The sequence below is a fragment of the Musca autumnalis genome, unplaced genomic scaffold (assembly GCF_047663935.1).
Source record: "Musca autumnalis isolate F117 unplaced genomic scaffold, ASM4766393v1 scaffold_4, whole genome shotgun sequence".
NCBI lineage: Eukaryota > Metazoa > Arthropoda > Insecta > Diptera > Muscidae > Musca > Musca autumnalis.
Window position 1 is genome coordinate 237,759,848 of NW_027411977.1, and position 2,602 is coordinate 237,762,449.

General features: G+C 33.1%; 1 protein-coding gene across 1 annotated transcript; it reads right to left on the bottom strand.

Moving 5' to 3' along the window:
* Nucleotides 1-242: 242 nt before the first annotated feature.
* Nucleotides 243-1,806, bottom strand: LOC141401639 (speckle-type POZ protein B-like). Its single transcript, XM_073981971.1, has 2 exons — nt 1,582-1,806; nt 243-1,088 (listed from the first exon to the last, which is right to left on the bottom strand). The coding sequence occupies exons 1-2, from the start codon at nt 1,727-1,729 to the stop codon at nt 316-318; spliced, it is 921 nt and encodes a 306-aa protein (XP_073838072.1). The 5' UTR covers nt 1,730-1,806; the 3' UTR covers nt 243-315.
* Nucleotides 1,807-2,602: the final 796 nt, after the last annotated feature.

Consider the following 2,602-nt stretch of genomic DNA (forward strand, 5'->3'; position numbering starts at 1 on the left):
GGATCATCATTTTTTGCTCTCGGAATCAATTACAAAACTACTGAAATCTATAGGGAACCAATTATTCCACCATTCTGATTACTAAAATGGCAATGCTCAATTTAAAAATGTCCATTTCCTGTTTTCCGGTAAAATTTTAGTATAACGGTACTGTAAACGGTATACTTTTTTTGTATACCATCTTAAAGACAACCTTTCAATCTACAAAATTGTTTTTTGAATTGTTAAAAAATCTCAACTCATTTCCAAGTTATCAACGTTTTCATTTTTTATTTCAGGTTGCATCATTTTCAGTGACAGTCACTATATATTGAACTACAAAAGTCGTTGTACAATTGTTTCCAAAATTACAACGTATAATTCATGATGAGTTTTTTGTAAAGTTTTCCAACTTTCCGTTTTAATTACGTCTTTAATATGTTGTATTATAAATTCAACAGCCGAAACTTTAAGACGTAATGAGGAATGCTTTTCAGCCAACAGAAGAGTATCCACAGCAGACGCTACTTCAATTGCATCGATTAGCAATTTTTCACACATTTTCTGCAAGTTAAACAAGGCATACTTATGGGCAACGCAAAAGAGCTTTTCCGCCATTTCCTTAGGTACCTCCGAATCGGTGTATATGTTAGTTAACATTTCCTTCATTACATTTGCATCCATATCCTTAATTTCGATTCGATTTTTTCGGCTTTCCTCCAAGTCATTACGAAACATAGCTGCAAAAACCACACTCCGAGCACATAATATCATTTTGTGAGCTTTAAATGTAACATCCCCTTGGGCGACAAGAGTTACATCACTATATTCTTCGCTAGACAAAATCTTGGCAATATCATCAGTTAATGTTGGACCTGTTATAGCGTTTACTGTGAAATGATATTCAGTGGCCTTTTCGGTCAATGTATCAAATGACTTTTCCTTATCTGTCATTGACATCTTGTCATTTATAATTTGTTGCAATTTGTTATTTGAGGATATAAGGACGATGACTTGAAACTGTGCGTTCTTGCTATCCGATGAAATCAATTTCACTTGTACTTCAGTGAAGTCCGCGTATGCGTTGTCGAGGACATATGTCCTATTAACTATAAGTATAATTGTGAAAGTAAAAAAAAACTTTAAGTATTAATCATTTTCGCATATTTATGTAAATTGATCAGATATTTAGTTCTTCCTGGGTCTGGATTCTTGTTCTATGAAAATTTGAAATGAAAAATATTTCCTTTATAATTTTTTTTATTTGACAGTTTTTTCCTTTATAAATGTTTTCATTTCACATTTTCATAGAAACGGAATTCAGCCCCTGCCCCTGCCCCTGATTTTCATTAACACTCCGTTTACACATGCAAGTTTCAGTTCGAAAAAAATGAAGTTTCGACAATAATATGTATACACAACTGTCTGCAAGTTACTTGCATGTGTAATCATTGGGTAAGCAATTTTACATGTAGCAGTTATCAGTGTTCAGAGGTGAAGGGTTCATTCTCAACAAGTTAATAATTGCCGCATGTAAACTTGTAAAATTGACTTTTATGTACACACATATATTTTTTAAAAAAAAACCTCCTGATCACATACCGAATAATTTCCATTCGGATTTTATACCATCATTATACACGTTAATTACAGGAGAATTAAGTATGCTTCCAGTGAGAGGTATTCTCCAAATGTATCGGTTATTACGAATTTTTTCCATAGTTCCAACCTCTGTGTTTGTTGAGGACATTTTCTTTTGTTGTTAAAATGGAATGCGAATCGTTGGTATCAATACGATCTTGCTAAACACAGCAACATGGACACACTGAAAACAACAATGCAAAAATAATTGCAAATGACACAAGTAGAGGGAATTTCCCCCATTTCGATATGTATTGTGGTACTTAAGGGCTGTTTACACCATCTATCAATGTCATATGAGCTGTCATTTCTTTCACCCATTCAACATTCTCTATGTTTGTCAAAATTGACGTCATCCATACAATTTTCAATTTGTGCGTTCATACCTGCAAGTGTTATTTTCGCATGACATAACCTAAAAATATAAAAACAGCTGTTTTTGTCATTATTTACATTTATTAGCTGTGTCTGGTTACCCTAAAATTTGTAACAATTTGTACCAATTGTTGCTGGAAGTCGTCTGTTAACACAAAGAACCAGCAAAAGAGAGCGATTCGAGAGAGACATTTTGACAGTTCTTTCACTGAGAGCTTGCAAATTCTTGCTGGACAAATTTCTTCTAGCAAGCACTTACAAGCTCTTCTTCTTCCTGAAAACAATCAATCAGCTGTTTTTAGTTTTTTGTTGATTTATGTTTGTGAACATTAAAAACAATTTTATTGTGGAAATAACATAGTCTAATTGTACTGTTTTATGGAGAACAAATTTGTAAAGTGGAAAAATACATTTTTGTTTCATTTTCTTTTTTATTTTTAATAAAATACAACGTGTTTGCTTCCTTTGTTGGCGGACAAATTGTTCTGTTTTGGCAAGTCAGCTGATTGCTTGCTGGTTTTTGCTGGGAAGGTGTCTGTTTACTTTTTACAATTTTCTAGCAAAAGAGAATAAAAACCCCTTACTCTCTGAGAAAGTTCTTGCTGGA

Coding starts and splice junctions, on each gene's coding strand:
- LOC141401639 (XM_073981971.1), bottom strand. CDS start 1,729: ATGTCCTCAACAAACACAGAGGTTGGAACTATGGAAAAAATTCGTAAT. Junction 1,089..1,581: donor ATCCGAATGGAAATTATTCG/GTATGTGATCAG, acceptor TTATACTTATAG/TTAATAGGACATATGTCCTC.